Genomic DNA, 22,925 nt, shown 5'->3' on the forward strand with positions numbered 1-22,925 from the left:
TTTTTTTTTTTTTTTTTTTTTTTTTTTACCAAATAGAGGTTTGACCTAAACAGCTAAAAACATTTATAAAATGGCTTTATATTTTATTAGATAAAGTATTACTTTAATTAATTATTCTCAATTCAATCAAACTGGTTGATCTTAAAGATAATCTTCTATAATCTCTAATATTTTGTTGCCACATGAATTATTATTATTATTATTATTTTTATAATAATAACAAAATATAAATCTAAAACCCATCTTTTCTTTTTTTCTCACATCCACAAACTTCCATACATCCAAGACAAACCCCACCTCAATGTTATTTTTCATTTTTTCTTTATCCTACAACAATTTTATTCCAAGACGAAGAAAACAATGATTATATAATTGTTGAATCGATATATCTATCTCAAATGCTTAGTTAGTTTTCGATAAAAGTTCGCATCACTAGCTTCAGAACCATACCACGCCGTGTAAATCCTCATTTATGATCTCATGTCTCCCAAATTCTTCGAAACCATGAGTTTGGGTACTATTGTTTCTTGTTTCTTTTTTTTTCAAGTATTCTTTCAATAAAGAACTATGTTTTTTTACCAAATAAAAACCTTCCTACTAACAAATACAAAATACAAAGCTTTCAAACTAAAGTTTGTGACAAAGCATTCACATCATAAATAAAACACTTACAAGGTAAAAAACCATTCCAAATTAGTACATTAGAGATATTAAATAAAAAAAAAAACATATATTTTTTTTTTCAAATCTTACACTAATCTCAAAACACTACAAACCTACACCAACAAGTCAACAAACATCAATTAGCCAGCCCAAAAGCACACATACATAAAGATGTTTTTGTAAGTGCAAACCATATGTACAATTATATAATTATTGAAATCATCATCTGCCTCCGGAAAGATGTGATTCAACCATAATTGATGTATCAAAGGTTGTTTTACCTGTTGAAGTTGATGGATATAAATCATCGTTTATTCCTTCTCGATGAGGAAAGGTCAATGACGAGATTGTTATCCCAAACGATTAGAGCTCTGGCATCGCAACATCACTTTCTAAATACTCCACCACTTGCCTCATAGTTGGCCTCGCTGAAGGGTTCATATTTGAGCAAAGCAAACCTAGCTTCATTACCAATTCTACCTCCTCAAAGTTAAATTCATCACCTAATTTTGGATCTATCGCATTAACAATCAAACCCTTTAACCAAAACCGAAACACCCATTCTATCAAAATGAACCGCTCTTCCTTCATTGCAACGGGTCTCCTTCCACATGCAACTTCCAATAAAAATGCCCCGAAAGAAAAGACATCAGTAGCTTCAGTCACCTTTCCGGTCCACATTTGTTCAGGGGCAAGATAACCCAATGTACCAACTACTTGGGTGGTATGAGGATCAGACCCGTGGTCATGTAATCTGGCCACCCCAAAATCACCCAATTTCCCATTTAGTTCATTATCTAATAAGACATTACTCGCCTTAACATCTCTGTGGATAACAATTTGTTCCCATCCTTCGTGTAGATAGAAAAGACCTGACGCTACTCCCTTAATGATCAAGAAACGTTGGTTCCAATTTAGAGTGTTCCCCGACTTGTTATAAAGTAATTTGTCTAGACTTCCATTTGGCATATACTCATAAACCAATAGAAGTTCTTTCTTTCGTCGACAATATCCTATGAGTTGAACCAAGTTACGGTGGCGAAGACGACCGATGCTCACGATTTCTGCCACAAATTCTCTCTTCCCTTGCCATGATTCTTGTGACATTCTTTTCACGGCAATTTCAATTTTTGAACTTGGTAGCATACCTCTATATACTTGCCCAAATCCACCTTTGCAAGAAATGTGAAAAATATTAACATTGGTTTGAGAACACGTTTAATATAAACATATTAAATTGAGACCTACGTACAATATTAAGATAATATATATCAAGTTAAAGCTTTAATCTTTGAAAAATATTTGAATTGATACATATATAAGGTTTAAAATTAAACTTGATATTGATCACGTTGACACCTTAATTTGCCCAAATATCCAAATAAGGTTAAATTTTACTTTGAATTTTTAATTATTAAATTAAAGACATATTTAACAACTTTTGTTTAAGTTGCCATTGAAGTTAGAAATATTAAACTCTTGAAAAGTGTTGTACAGAATCAAATAATTTTAAAATTTTAGTCTCCTTTAGCAGCACTTTATCTATAATATTTGATTTTTTTTAAAAATTATTGTAAAAAGTATAGTATTAGTGTTCAATATTTTGTTTTTCAGTAGTAATTTTAATGGGATATGTAATACATATTTTACTACAATGTTAAAAAAAAAATATTTTAATACTATTTTTTTTTAACAAACTCACTAACTTAATTTAAAGTGGTAAGAATAGTTTTAAATAATACAGATCACGAGTTCAATTGTCACTTAAAACATTTAATGTTTGTTACTTTGTGACAAATATTATAGCGAGATGTCCAATTAACATCGCTAACTATTAACCTCTTGCGGTGATTAGTGGTTCAATATCACCTTTCTTTGTCTATTTTTCTCCTTATATTGATATTTTTATAGAAAATAAGATATTATAATAAATAAATGATTTTAAATTAGAGATTAAACTTAATTGTTAGTCTTACAATATATTAATTTTATTTTTAGGACTCATTTATTCAATTTTATTCTTACAGTTTTTCTTTAGATCAATGAAATCATTTATTCTTATTCTTATTGATTTTTTTATTTAGCAATTATAAAATATTATAATTGGTGACTAATATTAGGTTAATTAAATAATTAATCAACAATAATTATTTTTTCTCCTTTAAGTTTTCTAAATAACCCCAATCCAAACAAGCTATTAGAAGAAAAAAAACCATAAAAAATAAATAAAAAAACAGAGAAAAAGAGAAAAGGAAGTAATGTAAGAACGTACCTTTACCCAACAATTCCTTGTCGCTAAATCCATTAGTGGCGAAATATAGATCTTTGTATTTGAATCGATGAGGCCCATAATCAAGCTCCCAATCCTCCATTTCTTCCGCAAACTTCTTCTTTCTTTTAACATAGTAAACCACAGCGGTTATAATAGTTATTAATAGAACAAAACCCAAAATCATAGGCATCCCGATTATCAAAAACTTATTTTTTGAGCTATTTTTATTGCCATTTGTAGGAGTCTTTGGAAGGAGAGAGAGATCAAGCTCCTTAGCTTGGCCATTTACTTTGAAACTCCAACCAAGCAAATAATGTCGGTTAAAAATGGTACCGGTTGCTGCTGCGAACCCGACATACATAATCTGATTTACATATTGAGACAGGTCTTTATTTAAAGATAGAAGCGGTTTAGACGGTTTTCCCATTTCGATTGAGGCGATTGTTACGTTCATTTGTTTCTTAACGCCATCATATTCGATCCAAACCCGCCTAGATTGATCACTAATCAAGGTCAGGTTTTGAGGAATTGGGTCGTTTTCGTCCAAGTAATACCCTGCAGGGATGGACAATACAGAGTTTGGGCTGTCTATATCGATTCCAACGTGATTGTCATTGATATCGTTAAATTCAGGGCTCAATACTGTGTCAAACTCTATGGCTATAACGTGGCTGGTTCCGTTCTGGTTAATATTCGATGTGTTGAAAAGGCCCAAGTAACTGATCGGCAGTGCCCCTGGTAAACCCGGTTGAGGGGCGATTACGAAGGAGATTCCATGGCCACCTGACGGGTTTTCTGGTATAATCCCGAAAACAAAGGAAGTTGAGAAGGAGATGGCAGAGTCAATTGTTGAATTCTTGAAGATGATTGGGTTTGGGTAAAAAGCATGGCCGGTTTTCAGCTTTGTTCGGTTGGTTAGGAACAAAATTCCTTCAATGTTCTTGGCTTCACCATTCAAGGTCAGGTTGGTGGATTGGAAACCATTGAAGGTGAACTCGGTGTTAGATTGTGCGTGGGTGGTGGATGTGATCAGGCATACAATTACAGAGATTAGTTGAAGAAGAAGAAGATGAAGATGAGACATTTTGTTTGGCTCTCACATTTGGATCAATGGGATTTTGATGATGGATGAACTCATTAAGTTTCTTGGTTCTTTCTGAAATTGTTTGATCTATGTGTATGTATGTGTTGACTTTCATTATCTTGTAGATGTGTGGCCATGTTTATTATTGGACTCTCTCACGTTAGTTGATGACTTAAGGGTCTATATTTTAATTATTCATTTTCCTACGTTTATTCACAATTTAGCCTTGCTTATAAAACAAAAGAAAAATCATACACTATCCCAACTAGCCAATAAATAAATTTTAGATAAGTCAATAATTCATTTTTTTATAATTTTGATAACTTAGAGATGATTGAGTAATATATATATATATATATATATATATATATATATATATATATATATATATATATATATATATATATATATATATATATATATATATATATATATATATATATATTTAATAATACTAGGTATTTAAATATTATGGTTTAATTTTTTTTAAATATTACTTTAATTTTGTTTTTAAATTGATTGACATATAATTGGGATTTGGGATAATATATATATATATATATATATATATATATATATATATATATATATATATATATATATATATATATATATATATATATATATATATTTATTATAATCTATTAGAATTAAATAAAAATAATTTAAATACAACTACAAAAAGTAAATAGAAAACAAAGTTCAAAATATAAAAAAATAGAAAAAAAAGATATGTGCCTAAACAAATCAACTTATGCCAAGGAGGAAATTTTCAAATTTCCTTTAACTTTATTCATTTATTTTTTTTCCTTCCCGATTAGTTAAATTTTACTATTCTATCTTATTCCAAGTCTAACTTATTTTTTTCTCGAACACATGTAGTCAAAAATTAATTAATTATCTTTATGGGTTCTAAACTACTTTGACCGGACTATTTGATTGATTCACAAAGTTTAGTGTAAAATATAAAATATTTTGATCTCTTAACTTATCAAAATTTAGAGTGGAGCTACTACCTTCTTTATTTTTATGCAATTGATATGATCATACACGTTTCTTTATTTCATTTACATTTTAAACGGATTGACACTGACCTCTAAAATATATTTTTAACACTATAAAAGTACTAAGGTATTTTTTTTTTGCCTAAAGAATAGAATAAAATGATGATTGGTGATGAATTTGAAGATATAGAAAAAATATTTAAAAATATAAATAATAATTCAAAATAAAAAGTATAAATTTAATATTTTAATTAATGAATTAATTGATCTAATAGATTAAAGAGAGAGTAAAAGTAATATTTGATTTTTTTTAAGTTATTAAAATAATCTAAAACAGTACAAAACCTCACAAATATATTTAATCTTAATAAACATAACATCTCTCACTATTCATAAGGAAAAATATGAATATAAGATGTATTCATAGATAGAATAACAGTAAAAAATTAGAAAAAAAATAAAATTATTCATAGATTTATTTTTGGGATAAAGTTTATTAATTTAATTTAATTTAAAAAATATTTTAAAATAAATCTATTGACAAAGACATATTTATAGAATAAAATAAAATATAATTACATTTATCATAAAATATCACACTTATAGTTTTAAAATTTAACTACATAGACTTATCTATAACTAAAATCCTATTTTGATTATATATATATATATATATATATTATAACTCTTAAATTTAAAATGTTGAATCTTTTCTAACCAATTAATAATATAAAATATTTTTTTCATTAATTAATTTATTTCTCATAATAATATATATTAATAGATTTCTCTCTTCTTTTATATATATATATATATATATATATATATATATATATATATATATATATATATATATATATATATATATATATATATATATATATATATATATATATATATATATATATAATAATAATTTAAATATTATATTATATATATATATATATATGATATAGAAAATAAAAAATAAATTATTTAGAAAAAATTATTGAAAGTAAAAAATAATCTGTATCCTTAATAATTTTATATAAATATTTTATTCCCTTATTATTTTTATATATTAATAAAAATTTAACCTATTAAATTATAATATTATATACATATAACTTAAAAATAAGAATATATATATATATATATATGATAGAAAAAAACACAAAATTTATTTAGTATTATTTTCAAATGGATTTAGTTAAGAAATAATATGATATAAATATTTATATATAAAATTAATTAAATTTATAAAATTATATAATTATTATATATCCTAAATAAATTAGGAGAGAAATATTTTTAATTTAAATAATATATATATATATATATATATATATATATATATATATATATAAATGAGGGAAAAAATAAATATCAAATAATTTAATAAAAAAATGTATATAAATTGAGAATAAATAGAATATGTAATTAAGGTAATTTCTCATTTCACATTCTTAATTTCTCATTTTAAATTAATTTCTCTCTTTTAATATATATATATATATATATATATATATATATATATATATATATATATATATATATATTAATAATTTCTCTCTCTCAATTTTTCTTTCAAAATTATTTTATTTTACATATATATATATATTCACTAATATATTAAATTAAATATTATATTATAGATGAAAAAAATCATCATTAATTTTATATATATATAAAATCCTACTATATTAAATCAGAATATTATATATTATAAATTAAAAATAAGAAAACAAAATATATTCTATGATAAAAATAATATATATTCTATGTTAGAAAAAATATATATATAACATAAAAAAATATTTAATATATTTTTTAAAAATAAATTTAGTTAAGAAAAATATGATATAAATATTTATATATAAATAAATATTATTTTTATTAATAATATTTAATAATTATTTTTAAATAAATTTAATTATGAAAAATATGATATAAATATTTATATATAAAATTAAATAAATATTAAATATTAAATAATAAAAAAAATTAAGTTAGAAATGTTAATTAGAGTAATATATATATATATATATATATATATATATATATATATATATATATATTAAGTTAAATAAAGAAAATGAAAAAATAATTAAAAGAGAAATAATTAAGTAAAAATGTTTTAATAAATTTATGTAAATAAGTTTAAATCAATATGACATAGTTTTAATGACGTGGTCGGAATAAAATTAAGTTTTGTAAATTATCTTTGTGCAAGAAGATGTCGTCTAACTTCTACATATGGGTTGTCTGAAGAAGTGCGCGAGCAAACGTCGTCGAAGTACGCGAGCAGACGTTGTCTAACTTCTACAAACGGGTTGTCTAAAGAAGTGCGCAAGCAAACGTCTTACTTCTACAGACGAGTCGTCTAAAGAAGCATCTGATTATCTACTTAGCTCATCAGCTTGGTAATCAACAATATTCACTATCACTCGTCTACTGAGACAACTTAACACACTATAACTGCTTGTCTGCCACTTACTCAAATATTCCACCAACCCACGTTTTGTAGTGTCCCATACACCACGTTCTTCTAAATATTTTGTAGTACGATCTAACACGCCACGATCAAACGCATATTGCAAGAGGAGCTAAACTAGTTTGAAAGAAACAAAGTATGGCATCTAGTTCAAGACCAGCTAATCAATCTATTATTGGAACGAGATGGGTCTTTCTCAACAAACTTAATAAAGACGGTTTGGTTACGAGGAACAATGTTAGATTAGTGGCCCAAAGCTACAGACAGGAGGAATGCATTAATTTTGAGGAGTCATTTGCTCCTGTCGCTAGAATTGAGGCCATTCGAATCTTTCTGGAAATTGCTGCTTTTAAAAACTTCAAGGTTTTTCAAATGGACGTTAAAAGTGTTTTTCTTAACAAAATAATTAATGAGGAGGTCTACGTTGAGCAACCTCCTAGTTTTAAAAATCATACCTTGATGAATCATGTTTTTAAACTAGATAAGGTTTTATATGGTCTTAAACATGCTACTGAAGCCTGGTATGATACACTTACCAAATTCCTATTTGATCATGACTTCACCAAAGGCTCTGTTGATAAGACATTATTTAAATTTGTCAAAGATTCTCATATTTTATTTGTTCATATATATGTTGATGACATTATTTTTGGGTCAACTAACCCCAAATTATGTGAGAAGTTTTCTAAGATGATGACAGATAAATTTGAGATGAGCATGATGGGGTAGCTAAGTTTCTTCTCGGGCCTTCAAGTTCGTCAACTTGAAGGAGACACTTTCATCAATCAAGCAAAGTACACCAAGGAGTTGCTGAAGAAGTTCGTGATGGAGTGCTTCTCAGCCGCATAAACTCTAATGAGCTCGTCTCTCAAGCTTGATAAAGATGAAGATGGTCAAAGTATTGACATCACTGTCTATCGTGGGATCATTGGCTCCCTGCTCTATCTAACAACAAGCAGGCTAGATATCCTCTTCGTTGTTGACGAGATATTTTAGGCTAACCCTAAACAATCTCATGATGTAACTGCTAAAAGAATTTTGAAATATTTTAAGAGTACTCAATGCGTTGGACTGTGGTACCTGAAGGATTCCAGTTTCAACTTAATCAGTTACTCTAATGCAGACTACGCAGGTTGTAAGGTGGACAGAAAGAACACTAGTGAAACATGTCAATTCCTTGGTGATCGTCTTGTCTCATAGTATAGCAAGAAACCGACTTCCATAGCAACCTCAGCGGCTGAAGCAGAATATTTAGTTGTTGGGAGTTGTTGTGCTTAGTTGCTGTAGATTCAACAACAATTGAGAGACTACGGTATCCAAGCTGAGGAGTCGCCTATCTTCTGTGATAACACCAGCGCCATAGCCATAACTTAATAGCTAACCTATTAATGGCTAAATGTTTTTTAACCGATAATCTTACTTTAGAGTGAGACATCTTAGGAATCGGTATATTAGTGTGATTATGCGCAAACATTAAACGCCTCTTCCGTCGTTTCGTTTTGAGTAGAAAGATCGTCACTGACATCTTTCTTTCTTATCCCTCGTGGTAGTAGGTGAAAAGCTTCTACCTCTACTCATGTCCTTACTTTTTCTTCGTTTTCAGATTCACTTTGATTTTCTTCTAATTTATTAAAATAGTCTATTATATAAAATCTTCTAATTATTGGCCTTTCAAAAAAATAATTAATATTTTTTTCCTAATTTTTTTTCTCTTTCTTTTATATATATATATTATACAATTTCTTTTATTCTCATATTTAATTTTCATAATTTATTTTATATAAGAGAAATGATTAGGTGAGGGAATTTGGTGAGGAAATTTGGTGAGAGAATGACTTGACAAAAAATTAAATAATTTCTCTCTTTTCTCACTTTCCTCCCATTTTTACATTTTCCAACCCATTAAGGTGATCCAAGTCATTCCCTCACCAAATTCCCTCTATCTATCACTCTTCTTTATATAAATATATTTTATCCCTTTTCATATAATTTTTTAAAATATTTTAATTAATTGTTTTCTCTCTCTACAATCACAATCATTTGAATTTCTCAATCCTAATTCTTTTTTCTCTCTTATATATATTATATAATTTCTTATCTCTCTAATTTAATTTTTATCCTTAATTTTATATAATTATATTTATCCCTTCTCATATATCTTTTAAAATTTCTAATTAATTTTTTTTATCATATCATATAAAAAAAATATTTTTTCTCATCAATAATGTTTATATTTATATATAATATTGCATATATATATATATATTATTAAATGCATTTACTTTAAAGTAATATAATAAAACTTGTTGAAATATCTCTTCATCTTGGATTATGTGCAATTTGTTTATACTTAACATGTTGATTTATTTACTGTTTAGTGTTGTAATCTTTACATTTTATCACACTTAATGTCTTTTAAATATCTGAGTTTCTCATGTAAACTACAAACTCAACTATTTAAACAATATTTTTCATCTCTCAAATTTCTACATGGTATTAGAGTAAGTTTTTCATTTTGAAAAACTTGTTCACAATTTTCTTCTGCCTCCTCCAATGGTGGAAATAACCATTGGAGGAGAACTCAAATAATTATATTATCTCATATATTTTGAAATTATTTATCACAAATCCCATAATGTTCTTGTGGTATCAGAGCTCTTTCTTAGCAGTTTTGACATTTCAAAAACTGTACTTTATATCTCGATCGATCTGTCCATCTTCGTGTCTCGACAAATTTTCCCCACAAATTATTTTGTCCAAACATTATCACCGTCCAACTACCTAGTATAGTGTATCCACACAAAAAAAATCAATCCAGCGACACTCCAGCGATTCAAACGTCACTTGTACATTAACATTCAACGACACTCCGACGATTCAAACGTCACTCGATGTTATCAATATCCAGTGATACTCTGACGATTCAAACTGTCACTCGTTGTCATCAACATCTCATCCCCTCGGCAACATCCTCTTCACTCTCATAACTACCCAAGGTTTTACCTATTAGGTGTCTAACATTACCATCAAAACTCTTCCCAAGTCGATTCGAGAGAGTATGTGGCAAGTTAGGTGAATTATCTCTTTATCTTGGATTATATGCAATTTTGTTACACTCAACATGTTACTTTGTTTACACTCAACATGTTGAGTATTGTCAATCTTTACTTTTTATCACACTAAATGTCATTTAAATATCCGAATTTCTCATGTAACTACAAACTCAATTATCTAAACAATATTTTCGCTCTCTCAAATTTTTACAAAACTATATTTATATATTGAGACAAAATTTTATAAATTCATTTACCTTATCTATATATAATAACACTTAACAATCTAAGATTTTGAATATTGAAAGGGTATAACAATTCTCTCTACAATCATTTGGATTTCTCTCTTATAATTAATTTTTTCTCTCTCTTTCATATATATTATATAAGATGAGTGATAAGGGGAGAAAATTTGAGTGAGAATGATTTGACATCACTTCATTGGTTGGAAAAATAGAAAGAAAAATTATTTGATATTTTCAGCCAATCATATTGCTCCACGATTCTTCCCTCTCTTATTCCCTCATCCAAATTCTTTCCCTCAATCATTTCTCATTATATAATTTCTTATCTCTTAAATTTATTTTTTATAATTAATTTTATATAAATATATTTTATCCATTTTCATATATATTTATATTTTTAAATGTTTAATTATTATTTTTTCTCTCATTATATAACTTATCAATAGTTTTTTTATTTATATATAATATTACATATTTATTTTATATTAAGTAAATACCTAAAATCATACTAAAATATGAAATTGAGAAATTATTTTTTTTTAAATTTAAAATATATATATATATAAATAATGATACTTAATTTTTAAAGTGTCTGGATTGTCAGGTCAAGAGTTGTGGTTAATTTGGATATATATATATATATATATTATATATATATATATATATATATATAACAAAATGAATATTTGGGTCGGATTGTGAGTTGACCCGCCCATAAATTTAAATGGTTAAAAATAAATTTAAAATGATATATGTATGTTTCGAATTTGTAACCTAATAAAACAAGTACAACTTCTTAACCAACTAGGCTAATAAGACTTTGTATTTTAAATTCAACACCAAATTTAATGAATGCGGGATATTTTAACCATATAAGTTTAACTTTTTAACTAACTACACTACAACAAATAAGACTTTCGGCGACGCTTAAAAAGATTTCTGTCAACCCTTAAAAGCGTCGCCAAAAATATCACTGACACTTATTCTTGCGTCGCCAGAAGTAGGGTGGGCGCAAGTTCTAGCGACGCTTTTTTAAGCGTCGGTATCATGAAGTTAAGCGTCGCCAAAGATTTATTTAATTTTTAGCCATTTTCTTTTTTATTTTATTTTTGAATTGTTTTAATAATTTTTTTTTATTTGTTTTAAATTACATAATTATTAAAAATAAAAGACATTTATAACTTCATTTTCTACCATTTACATTTTAAATCATAACAAAAAAATCATTAAATTTGCTCTACAATATTATACAAAACATTAACTAATATTACAAATTCTAATAATATTTAAAAATCAATTAAAAGACAAATTTATATATTAAAATACTATAAAAATAATGATAAATTGATAAGATAAAAGCATTGATGATATTGATGAATCGTTCATCTGAATAGTCCCCTTCATTTCCAAACATTAACAACATATTATCCAAATATGTTTACCAAATCATTCGTATTCCCTAGTGATTTTCCATCTTCATGCCATCTTATCATTATTGAAAACAATAATACTAATTAAGAATAAAAAAAATTACTCACTTTTGTCAAGAAATAGATAGCTTAAAAACGCAATATACCCTGTATATAAACATTGAAAAAATAAATAGTTAAAATACACTATTCTCAACAAATAAACCCATGTCTTCCTCACAATTAAGTTTCTAACCAATAACAAATAGTATAAAGTTAAAAACAAGATTTGGATTATTTAATTAAAAATAATGTCTTTCACATTGTGTTTTTTCATTGGGAAAGACCCCACACAGAAAAAATACCAACCGTAGTAAATTTAAGCATGAATGGGTATCACTTTTTCTATTAGGTGTAGTGAAGCAGGCCAACATGAAGAAACAACATCCAATTTTTGTTGACATGAAGGTAAAAGATCATGGTCAATTTAATAAAGTATTAAGTGTTTATCTCAAAAAGCATGGATATTAATTGATCTTATTTTATGGACAGGTTCATAAATAGGGCCACTATTAATATTTTCTAATAGTGATGGATTTATAGTGACTTTTCCTCTACATGATGTATCAAGACTTATAAGAGGCATTTACACCCCCTCAAGAACTGGATGAAATGTGATTCACAACCCATAAAACAGCTCCCATAGGGAGTCTAATGCAATTGTTACCTAACTTCGAATTTTGGTAAGCCTCCCCCTCCCCTTGAAATTAATAACTATAATTCAGATATTAGGTAAGGTAAGAAATAAGTACACTCAAAATGCAGATAATCATAGAAAGAAGAAGGAAAAATTTATCATTTTGACTAGAAAAGAATGAAATACCATTTTAACATTCTTGATAGTATACCAATGCTCATTGGCATCATTAAAGGACCATTGTGACTAGACGATATGCTTTTATCAAACAGCCACATTTACCTTGTAGGAAAAAAAGAGCTATCATCTAACAAAATACCAGATCTTTAAAAATTAGACACATAAATTGTATAGATATGGAAACAATAATTGTTTAAGTTTACCATGAGTTAGTTTCTATGTGCTCATCCAAGCCTGGATTTTGAAACTGCAGTGATCCACCAGTGCCCATCAAACTACTAGCATGCGGCGAAGAAAACGAGATTCAGATGTAAATAGAAGAGAAAAGGAAGTAAGATGAAAACTTTTCATACTAAGTCAAGAAACATAAACATATTCAGTAACTAATAAAATCATAGATCATTACCATGCTAAATGATACCATTCAACTAAGTCAATAATGACAAGGTCCTCGTCCTCTATAGAGCTATCAAGATACAAACCATGAGCCAAGCGTCTAATCAACAATACCATCCCAGATTGCACATACTACAGAGAAATGATAAATAGGTCCAAGGAAAATGAACAAACAGATAAAAGATAAAATAATTCACCATATATTTGTAAACATACTAAGCATAAACAAACAATCACCTCGAGACTGATTTCATAAGATGCAATAAATGTTGAGACGTAAAACACTTCGATAACCTGCAACTTCACTCTAATGAATAAAGCAAATGAGAAGCTTCCAACAAAGGGTATATAGTTGGCAAGACAGAATCATATAATGAAGGTGTGGTCTTGAGCAAAGCATACCCAAGAAACATTCAGGATATATAGTAACTAATAATGAGAGCAGAGTAAAAAGTATTAGCTAAGAAACTCACATCAAAACCATTCAGTATCTCACATTCAAGAATTTCAAGAAAATAATTTAAGGATTCAACTTCAAATGCTTGACGAAGATAGCCAAGTTGATCATTTCCTGCAACAATTTTAGGCATGTAATTATCATATGTAATAAATATTTTAGCCAAATATAGTATATCACTGAAGATCATACCATCAATATACTATTTTCCTCTTTTCTGGAAGAGATAACACGAGACAAAAGAACCATAACCATAAAAGAAACCATAAAAGAAACCATAAAGAAAATGCAAGAACATAATAAATAGTCATGATCACCTAAAAGGCTTTTTATCATGAATCATTTGGAGGAGGCTTTTAAGGTCTAGAGTTTCCATTAAGATTAGTAGAAGTTGTAATTTGAGATGATATATGGACTGAACTGCTTCAGTTGATACTATCAATTTTTCTAAATTAGAGGACCCAAATATGACTTCCTGTATTAAGATTCAACTAGGTGAATGTAGTCCCAAAAAAGAATGTAATTCCAGACATTGCAAGAACAATAACCTCATAAAGTTCACAGAACTATTTCCATTGCTTACCATTATAAACACTATAGACTCATAATAAAAGAGGAAAATAATATAAAGGATCAAACCTTCGAAATTAAGGTCCTTGGAGAGCCCTTCATCTCTCGCTATTTTATTACCTGATACCTAATTGAAGATTCAACATCAATTCATATAATAATATCAAGGATAAATGCATGTTTCTGCTGCCACTCTGCCTTACATTTAATACTGTTGGCACATCAGAAATTATAGAACCATCTACAAATCAAGGGAAACAAGTTAAATAAGAGTTTATTAATACAAGAAATAATGCATTAAGATTTTGCAGAGTTCTTCATTCATATAAGAACTTTTTCATTTTGATTAAAGATGATAATAATCCACCATTTGGATGTTGTCTCACGTATGATATTCACTATCATGGGGGTAGGAATGCACTAAGGATAACAAGGAAAAAATAGTATCACACCTACACATGGGTATTGAAGAAACTTATCAATCATATCCAATAAAAGTGGATACTTACAATTCTGTGACAACTCTATAATCACCCTGTGCAGAAGATTTAACTACAGATCATGGTGGAAAATCACCGTCTCCACATGGGCCATCACCTACCCATGAATATACCACCCTCCAACCCAAAAAAGCTTTAATTTCGTTCAACAATTTCACTGTACACAAGGACATACAGAGTCTCAAAATACTTTTTTTTTTTTTGGGAAAATGACTTAGCGTCATTTCATTAAAAATTCCCAAAAACGGGAAAAAAAACCACGAGTTTAAGAGATCATTCTAGACAGGCCTAAATTGATTTTGAAGTCGTAACATTCTGAATAAAAGTTAAAAACGTAAATGAATTATCTGTTTGCAATGCTTTCAATTCTAGTTAGTTTAAAAAACGGTAAATTCCAGTTCCTGCAGATATTCCAGTTCTGCTCCGTGCTTGGAATTCGTCTCAAAATACATTTACCTGAAACTGATTTTGCATAAACTAGAAATAAAACAATCCATTAATGAACGCAAGTTCCATGAGAGCAACAACAATGTTAGCAAGTGGCCTCCTCAGAAATCCTAGGCATGTGAATCATTATAAGATACATCCATAAGTTTGCAAAGATAGATGAAAGACACACAAGTGAGAGATTAAAGAGAGACCCTGCTTTACTTGCGAACATAATCCTAATGAAGTAATAAAATACACAACATTTTTAAAGACAATGTCATATGCTTAAACTAAAACTATGAATCGAGTTTGGATAGTTCTACCGCTAGAATAATCACTCCAAACAATGTTCATTTTATTTTCCTATATGTTCTTAACATACGCTCACCAAAGCAAATAGTATAAATAAGCAATCACTTCAAGGCTTGCATATTTGTCATAAGTAGACCAAAAAAAGGTAATGGTAGCAACTAGCAAGCATCATACATAGATATGCTGCAATGTAACCTCTTAGGTAAGTCAGTTGCAGTATATCAAACGGAATATACAGCAAAGCCAGGATTGTTAGCTAGTATTAGAGAAGTCTCTATTGAAGGATTCGTGAAGAAATCCAAAGTAAGAAGAGACATATATCTATTACATGCAGTGTCAGGCGGACAAGGAAATGAGGAAACGACTACTGCCTACTATCGTAAAGCACACAAAGTAGAAGAAATGGATTCATGATAATGCGCACATGATTGATTGATGTCAAATAAGCAAGAAAAAATTTAACGTAATTCCAATCTTCAAGAAAGTCAAACCAAACCCTATGTTCAAGTCAGTTGAACTAATAACCTCATCCCTAATCCCAATAGTCTGTCTTGATTCAAGACCCTCACAACAATCAAACAATAGAGGCGATGGAAGTAAAAAATCAGATAAAGCGATAATTACTTTATCTAAAAATCACATGTATGAGCAAACCAAAGCCACAATCTCTATCCATAGGTACAAAATAAAGCGATTAAAATGAAATCGAAGGAGATTGAGGGAGGGAGATAACTCACAGCAGGAAAACGAGTATCGAGCTTCTTCTTCATAAAGTCTGATTGGGGATCTCAGAATCGAAAAGTGGAGACGAAAAAAGCAGAAGACAAACTCTCATAGAGCACAGATAGACGCAACAAAAGGTAGTGCATCGGGCCTAATACGATTCAGGCTGATCGATGACTCTCTTATTCACGGTCAGTCGTCTCTTTCGTCGTGCACAATTATAAACATTCAAAATAAAAAGAGTGTGAAGAGTCGGAGCTGAGACGATTAGGTTAGATGAATTCGTCTATTCATAAAAAGAAAATGATTTGGGTAGTCTTTCTACACATAAAATGAATTGGATTTTTCTACTCACTAATTCCTAATTTTTAAAAATATATAAGTTCAATTTTTGTTCTAATTAATTTATTTTTAGTTTATATTATTTTTTACTTTTAATTTAATAAAATAATAATTAAATAAAAGACATATATTAATAAAAAAAAATTAATAATATTATAAAAAATTTAAAAATTATGTTACATAACAAATAATAATTAAATTTTAATGTTAATAAAATTTTAAGTCAAATTTAATTTAAAAAAAATTAAAATAAAAAAATAAAATATTTATAAAATTTATAAATAAACATACAAAAATATTAAAATTTAAAATAGTTAATTTATTTGCTCTTAACAAAGTTATTTATATAAAAAAAAACAAAGGTGATTGTATAAGGTTTGGTAAAAGTTTTTTCTTTTAATTTTTACCCACCTTTAATATGCGTTGGCATATAAAGGTGGCTGAAAATATGTTTTGGTGTAGTGCTAATATATTTATATATATATATATATATCTATATCTATATATATCTATATCTATATCTATATCTATATCTATATCTATATCTATATCTATATCTATATCTATATCTATATCTATATCTATATCTATATCTATATCTATATCTATATCTATATCTATATCTATATCTATATCTATATCTATATCTATATCTATATCTATATCTATATCTATATCTATATCTATATCTATATCTATATCTATATCTATATCTATATCTATATCTATATCTATATCTATATCTATATCTATATCTATATCTATATCTATATCTATATCTATATCTATATCTATATCTATATCTATATCTATATCTATATCTATATCTATATCTATATCTATATCTATATCTATATCTATATCTATATCTATATCTATATCTATATCTATATCTATATCTATATCTATATCTATATCTATATCTATATCTATATCTATATCTATATCTATATCTATATCTATATCTATATCTATATCTATATCTATATCTATATCTATATCTATATCTATATCTATATCTATATCTATATCTATATCTATATCTATATCTATATCTATATCTATATCTATATCTATATCTATATCTATATCTATATCTATATCTATATCTATATCTATATCTATATCTATATCTATATCTATATCTATATCTATATCTATATCTATATCTATATATATATATATATCTATATCTATATCTATATCTATATCTATATCTATATCTATATCTATATATATATCTATATCTATATATATCTATATCTATCTATATCTATATATATATATATATATATATATATATATATATAACTATGCTTAATTTTCAAAGTCTCCGAATTATCGGGTCGAGAGTTGTGGTCAATTTGGATATATATGTGAGAGTAAATAAATACTTGGATCGGATTGCAGCCATTTGAAGAAGCTTTCGCTCTTCTGCTCAACCCAAAAATAGCGTCCGTTATCAGTTGTCTTCCTAGTCTGCTTATCAAGTTGTAATTGCTCAAGTGCCACGTACTCTATATTCCTCTAGTCCATTTTGTACCTTCCCGTACATCATGTTCCAGAGAATATTCTCTAGTACAATTCGGTACGCCACGATCCAACGAATATATTCTTGTGTACCTTCCCATACACCTGGCGTAAACCCAAAGGATAGTCGACACGTTTCAAAGAAGAAGATTCGACCATTGCTGATTCTCTAGTATAAAAGGTGATCCAAGGACAAAAATGAATCTCTCTCTCTCTTGCTCGGTTCTTGAATTCTCCAACTCTCAAGCTCAAGCGCGAATTGCTTACTTTCTCTATGATCATTCTGTAATCAATATATTGTCCTTTCTGTGTGAAATCTCAGTATTGTAAGTTGAATAGAGGTTGTTTTGTTCAACAGAGAGTTAGCTAGGAGTTTAGAAACAGACAGTTGTTAAGTCCTGTGTATCTGACCGGATTTGTGTAGTGTTCTATACTAATCAAAGGCTTCTATTGAAAAACCTTCTGGAAATAGAAGAAGGGTGACGTAAGATTTTTATCTTCGAACATCCATAAAACTCTATTAGTTATTTCATTTCCGCTCCTTGCATTCGTTTTCTTGATGCTTCAAATCTAGCAAGAAGTTCCGCAATTGAATCCGTTCAAGAGTTTGCGAAGATTTGTGATGAATAGAAAAATATCTTAATCTCTCACAAGATTAACATCGAATTGAATGTTGAAAATTGTTAACTATATTCAGAACCCCCTCTCTATAGTTGACATCGATCCTAACAAAGTTTAACATTTTAACTAACTAATATATATATATATATATATATATATATATATAATGATGCTTAATTTTCAAAGTGTTCTGGGTCGAGAGCTATGGTTAATTTGGATATATATGTGAGAGTAAATAGATATTTGGGTCGGATTGTGGGTTGACTCGCCCATAAACTTTAAACGTTTAAAATAAAATTAAAAATTCTATATGTATGTTTCGAACTTACAACATAACAAAATAAGTACAATCTTTCAACTAAGTGTGATTAATATGTGATTTGTCGAGAGATAATAGGCCGGTTGAAAGTGGTTAAAAAATATGAATCAAATATTTGATTGACCAAAGTGTGATGTCACAATACTAAATCTTAAAAAATATAAATTAAATATTTGATTGACCAAAGTGAAAGTGTAAGATCACGAGATTAGAGGTTCATTCGGAAAAAATATGTGATGAGATATGTGAGAAGATAAGTTGTTTTATCGAAGTGAATAAAATATGGAATGAGAGTATTCTATTTTTTATTTTAATATATTATTCGTAATTTATTAGAAATTTTTAAACATTGAATACATATTATTATTATTTTCTTATTAAATTTATTTTATTTAAATTTTTATCGTTGTGATTCGGGGTTTTTTTAAAGAATGGCGCCAATAATCACTGTATCCAATTTATCCACTAAACTATTTTATATCAAATATTAAAAATCTCTAAAACAAATCGATTTAATACTTGTAAAAAAAACTTTATAAATATTAAATTAAAGAGTGAAAGCTTCAAACTCTTGAATAATCATAACTATTTAATTATTTTAACTATGAATTTATATGCTAAGTTGTTTAATCAAACAAGGCAAGGAATACATCCATTAAACTATTCAAATGGGTGTGTATAAAAAAACATGTCAACCAACTCTTAGGGATTATTGGTATTACTTTTTCTTTTTTCATTTCTTTAAGAAACTATAACAACATTCGTAATCAAAATTATGTCAAGTAATTTAACTTAACACTTTATAAATAATAATGGAAATCGTAAACTTTGATTATTTAGACACTAATTTTTGTCACTTATACAACAGTAATTGGGTGCAAATTATGATTGGAACAAGGGGATGAGTGGGGTTGTATTATTGATATCATTTTAAATGCTACATATTTTTATTAATCCACATATAAGGGAATATCACATATACACATGCATTCAAACAAAAAAACCAAATATATGACATAAACAAGAAATACAAACCAGCAAGAGTGACATAGAAATTAGCTGCGTCGGGCTATTATTCTTATTTGCATTAGTAGGGAGCCTTGGAAGCTTGGAATTATCAAGCTCGTTAGCTTGGCCATTCACCTTGAAGCTCCAGCCTAGCAAATAATGTCGGTTAAAAAGTGTACCGGTTGCTGCTGCGAACCCGACATACATATTGGGATTTATGTACTGAGACAGGTCTTTATTTAGAACCAGAAGCGGTTGAGACGGTTTTCCCAGATTGATTGGGGCCACGGTTACGTTCATTTGTTTCTTGACACCATCATATTCGATCCAAACCTGCCTAGATTCATTGCTAATCAAGGTCAGGTCCTGAAATGTGGCTTTGTTTGCCAAGTAATACCCTGCTGTCTTAGACAAAACAGATTCCAAGCTGCCGATATCAATCCCAACATGATTGTTATTGATATCGTTAAATTCAGGGCTCAATACTGTGTCAAACTCGACAGCTATAATGTGGTTGGTGTCGTTAGTGTTCATATCCGTCAGGTTGAAAAGACCCATGAAACTGTTGGCAATTGCTCCTGGCAATCCCGGTTGAGGAGCTATGACGAAGGATATTCCATGGCCACCAGGTTGGTTATCGGGTATAATCCCAAAAACAAAGGAAGTGGAGAAGGAGATGGCAGTCATTTGTTGAGTTCTCGAAGATGATTGGGTTTGGGTAAAAAGCGTGACCAGTTTTCTGCTGTGTGCGGTTGGTTAGGTACAAAATCCCATCAGTGTTTTTGGCTTCACCATCCAAGGTCAGGTTGGTGGATTGGAATCCATTGAAGGTGAAATCGGTGTTAGCTTGTGCGTGGATGGTGGATGTATGGTATATAACTACAAAGACTATTAGAAGAAGAAGATGAGACATTTTATTTGTTCTTTCAAAAGAGGTGAATAGAGAAATAAATATTTGAGCCACCTCAAAGGGCTGAGGAGAGAAATAAATATGTAATGCACTAGTTGTATATTTTTTTATGATGGATTTGGTAATAATTATTATTTTTTAGGGCTTAATAGTTCTGATTTTTTAAAGTATGTTCTTCTCTAAATTATCTTGAATATTTCTATCTTCACATTGTAGTCTCTAAGACAACCAAATCAACGATAAAAGTTCTTGACGATCAAACAACTTCGAAGATTGATATTAGAGATGACAATGGGTGCCCGTATGTTCGATACCAGTGGTTACCCGATAGTCGAGTTCGAGTATTTTAAATAAGGTACGGATTCGGGCATGTGTACCACCATTGATCTTTTATAATTTTTGAAATAAATATGTTTTTCTCTAGTTGTATACTATGGGATTTAGGACTTTGATGATGGATTTGATAATAAATATTTGATTGAAGAACTCATTTATAATTGAGTTTTGGTTTATTTGAATTAATATGTGGAGACTTTCACTATTTAAACTTTAATATGTCATTTCATGTTGTAAAATTCCACCCTGATTTTTATATTACATACAACACATTAAAAAATTAATGTTTTGTGTCAACGATTTGATTTTAAAAAAAAAAAATTAATGGAATGACTAAAAATTATAACTTATTTAAACTAGTTTAAATAATTGTCAAATATATTCTTATTAAATTATTTGAGTTTTTAATTAAATAAATTATTATAAAAGTAAATAAGAATAATTTAACATTTTGATGGATAAATTTAATAATTGAATATTTTAAAAAGAAATAAAAATTACCGGCTAATTTTTGATAAAAAAAAAATCAAAAAAACTAAATATTTATCAATGTTTTGGAATAAAGGCGACGAATGATACAGTAACGGGTCCAACAACTGTTGCTATTGAATTTTAACGACGGTATTTTATGTAATAGTGACGATTATTTTCGTCACATTTTCATCCTTATTCTATTTATCATTTAAATTTGACAATAGCGACAGATAATTCAACCGTCGATAATTCTGTCGCTACTGGTCAATAAATTAGTGATTTTACGGTTATGATATAATAATTATTTGTGAAAACCCACGAAACAAGATTGAACCAGACAACCTAACAACTCATGATGGTCTCTGGCAAGACAACCACTTGACAGAGTACATGAAAGTAAGTGATGAAATCGTGAGCTTTACAACCAGGGCTGGTCCTGGATAAGACACTTGCATAGAGCCCACTTTTATAGGGTCCCTATTTTTTATATTTAATAATATTATATTATTAATATTTTTTTTTCCTCTTTTTTCTTCTTTAATATTAAATATATATTATAAAAATAAATTTTTTATCTCATTTTTAGTATCATATTATAATATATTTGTTAGAATCCAAACCACAATAAAAGAGAATAAAAGCGATAAAGAAGAACGAACACCAAGATTACGTGGAAAAGCCTTTACGGGTGAAAAACCACGGGCAGAAGAGAAGATTTCACTATAACGAAGATTGTACAGAATTTTTTTTGGTGGACAACGTAAAAAAACTGTTCTTAAAGAGAAAAGACGGCCGCAACCTCTATATATTGTTTAACCCTAGAATATGATGTAAATTAAAAGGGGCAAACCCATTAAGACTACAGGTCCATATAGTGCGGGCAAAGCCCGCTGACCCAACAAGAATTCGGGCCACAAA

The 22,925-nt window shown here is 28.2% G+C and overlaps 1 protein-coding gene and 1 pseudogene across 1 annotated transcript; both read right to left on the minus strand.

Moving 5' to 3' along the window:
- Window positions 1-885: 885 nt before the first annotated feature.
- LOC124938310 lies at window positions 886-4,046 on the minus strand (annotated as a pseudogene).
- Window positions 4,047-13,482: 9,436 nt separating this feature from the next.
- On the minus strand, window positions 13,483-20,974 carry LOC124938925 (L-type lectin-domain containing receptor kinase V.9-like). The gene is made up of 4 exons (XM_047479447.1): window positions 20,315-20,974; window positions 14,573-14,630; window positions 13,950-14,047; window positions 13,483-13,608 (listed from the first exon to the last, which is right to left on the minus strand). Exons 1-4 carry the CDS (start codon window positions 20,972-20,974, stop codon window positions 13,483-13,485), a joined length of 942 nt encoding a protein of 313 aa, XP_047335403.1.
- Window positions 20,975-22,925: the final 1,951 nt, after the last annotated feature.

Source organism: Impatiens glandulifera, chromosome 5 (assembly GCF_907164915.1).
Source record: "Impatiens glandulifera chromosome 5, dImpGla2.1, whole genome shotgun sequence".
NCBI classification, from domain to species: Eukaryota; Viridiplantae; Streptophyta; class Magnoliopsida; order Ericales; family Balsaminaceae; genus Impatiens; species Impatiens glandulifera.